At 39.3% G+C, this 2020-nt stretch overlaps 1 protein-coding gene across 1 annotated transcript in view; it reads right to left on the bottom strand.

The window, feature by feature from the left end:
- The window catches only part of LOC112015767 (uncharacterized), a 1281-nt gene extending 594 nt beyond the window's left edge, over window positions 1-687 (bottom strand). The window contains exon 1 of the mRNA XM_065769915.1: window positions 17-687. Coding sequence (XP_065625987.1) covers window positions 17-687 — 671 coding nt within the window. The remainder of the gene's footprint in view (window positions 1-16) is intronic.
- Between the last annotated feature and the right edge of the window lie 1333 nt (window positions 688-2020).

The following is a 2020-nucleotide window of genomic DNA, read 5'->3' on the forward strand; positions in this document are numbered from 1 at the left end:
AAATGCCATAGTAAACCCATCCGGTCCTGGAGCTTTGTCCCCTTCCAAGTCACTTACAACTTGAAGTATCTCCTCTCTCTCAAACTTCCTTTCAAGCCAAGCCCTCTCCATATCCCCAATACGATCAAATTCCAAACCCTCCACAAAAGGCCTCCACCCCTCAACCTCCTTGTACAAAGTTTTATAAAATTGTACTACCTGATTAGTTACCTCGGATTCCTCCTCAAAAACCACCCCATCCACCTCCAAAGTCCTTAGCTGATTACACCTTCTATGGGAGTTAGCCATTTTGTGAAAAAACTTGGTGTTATTATCCCCTTTCTTGATACATAACATCCTAGATTTTTGTCTCCAGGAAATTTCTTCCAAGGAAAGAAGATGCTCCACTTGGGACCTCAAAGCTGCCCTATGACTTTTCTCCCCATCAGTGAGACCAAAGTCCCCTTCCTTGGCATCTAATTTTTTCAGCTCCTCCAAAAATTGTTTCTTTTGACGCTCTACATTACCAAACTCTCGACGATTCCATTGCACAATGTCCTCTTTCAGAACCTTCAATTTTTTTGCAAGCACGAAACTAGGAGTACCTACAAAAGAATGCCGATTCCACCAAAATTGAACTCTATCCACAAATCCCTCCATCTTCAACCACATATTTTCAAATTTGAACGGACTTTTCCCCCTTGCCATTACCCATCTACTGTCTCCATCCATACATAGGATACTCTCCTGTAGGACCCAATGAATCCCAAAAGCCTTGTAAACAAAACTCCACAAATGATTGGCTTCCTTGCAATGAATCAAAATGTGGTCCATCGTCTCCCCATTACACCGACACATATAGCACCAGTCCTAATATTTTCATGAGAGTCTTCCCCCCAAACTGCTATCTACAAAAAAAGGAAACCCTCTAGGGGGCCTTCATGCCCCAAATGCCTTTTCAAGGGAAAATGACATAAGTGAACCCCCTCAAAGCATTACAGAAAGAATAGATATCAAACTCCCCATTCCTCAACTTCCGCGGCTCTGCCTCACCCGGTCTCCATCCTCTCTAAGCAGAACATGGTATTCTAGAAGTGGAGAAAAGAAACTACCAAGTCCAACTCTCAATCATTAAAATCCTGATAGAATCTAATTCCAACTCCATCTCTCCCCTTCAGATTGTCCCACCAACAGAGACTCCACTGAAGTATCTTTGTCAGTGGAACTGCCATACAAGTTGGCTCTCAATTTTGCAATGGTGTGTGCAGGGCCTCATAGAAATTGTTGCACAATATATTATTTAATAGGTTTGGGATCCCATCATGCAAGGATCCCATTAGTTTTTAAGAATCATCTTTGTTAGCTAATTAGAGACACAATACTCTTGACAGTAAAGGATGTAAGTTTTTCAACTTTAAGTCTCCACATTTGTAAAAAGGAAGTTGCATTTAGCATGAAAAACGATTTGGAATTCAAAAATTCATTATAAATTTATAATAGACATTTTTTGACTTGCACCAAATATATATCTTGTCATCATCCATCTACATCTCATTATCTCAATGATAGAATGATGCAATGCTGGGGGGGCTGTCAGTTTGAAAGATCAATTTTTTGGAATCTGATGTGGTCTATTCTTCTTGGTTGCTGGACATTTCTGAAGTTTGCAAAAGCACCGCATAGGAGGTTAATGACTGTGAAGGACATAAAATTTTAAACTTCAAGTCTTCACGTTTGTAAAAAGTAAGTTGCATTTAGCATGCAAAATGATTCAGGCTTCAAAAATTCATTATAAATTGATAATTGAAGTTTTTCAACTTACACTCGATAACATGTCATCATCCAATGACATCTCATCATCTCAATGATAGGATACAATTTTTCTGGTCAGGCTGTCAGATTGAAGGGTCAATTCTTTGGATCTGATGTGGTCTATTCTACTTGGTTGATGGATGATTCTGAAGTTTGCAGAAGCTTCATTGCATAGGAGCTAAATATAAAGGACAGAAAATATTTGATGCTAAGAACTCATGTATACCTA

Source organism: Quercus suber, unplaced genomic scaffold, assembly GCF_002906115.3.
Source record: "Quercus suber isolate HL8 unplaced genomic scaffold, Cork oak 2.0 scaffold_1683, whole genome shotgun sequence".
Lineage (NCBI taxonomy): Eukaryota > Viridiplantae > Streptophyta > Magnoliopsida > Fagales > Fagaceae > Quercus > Quercus suber.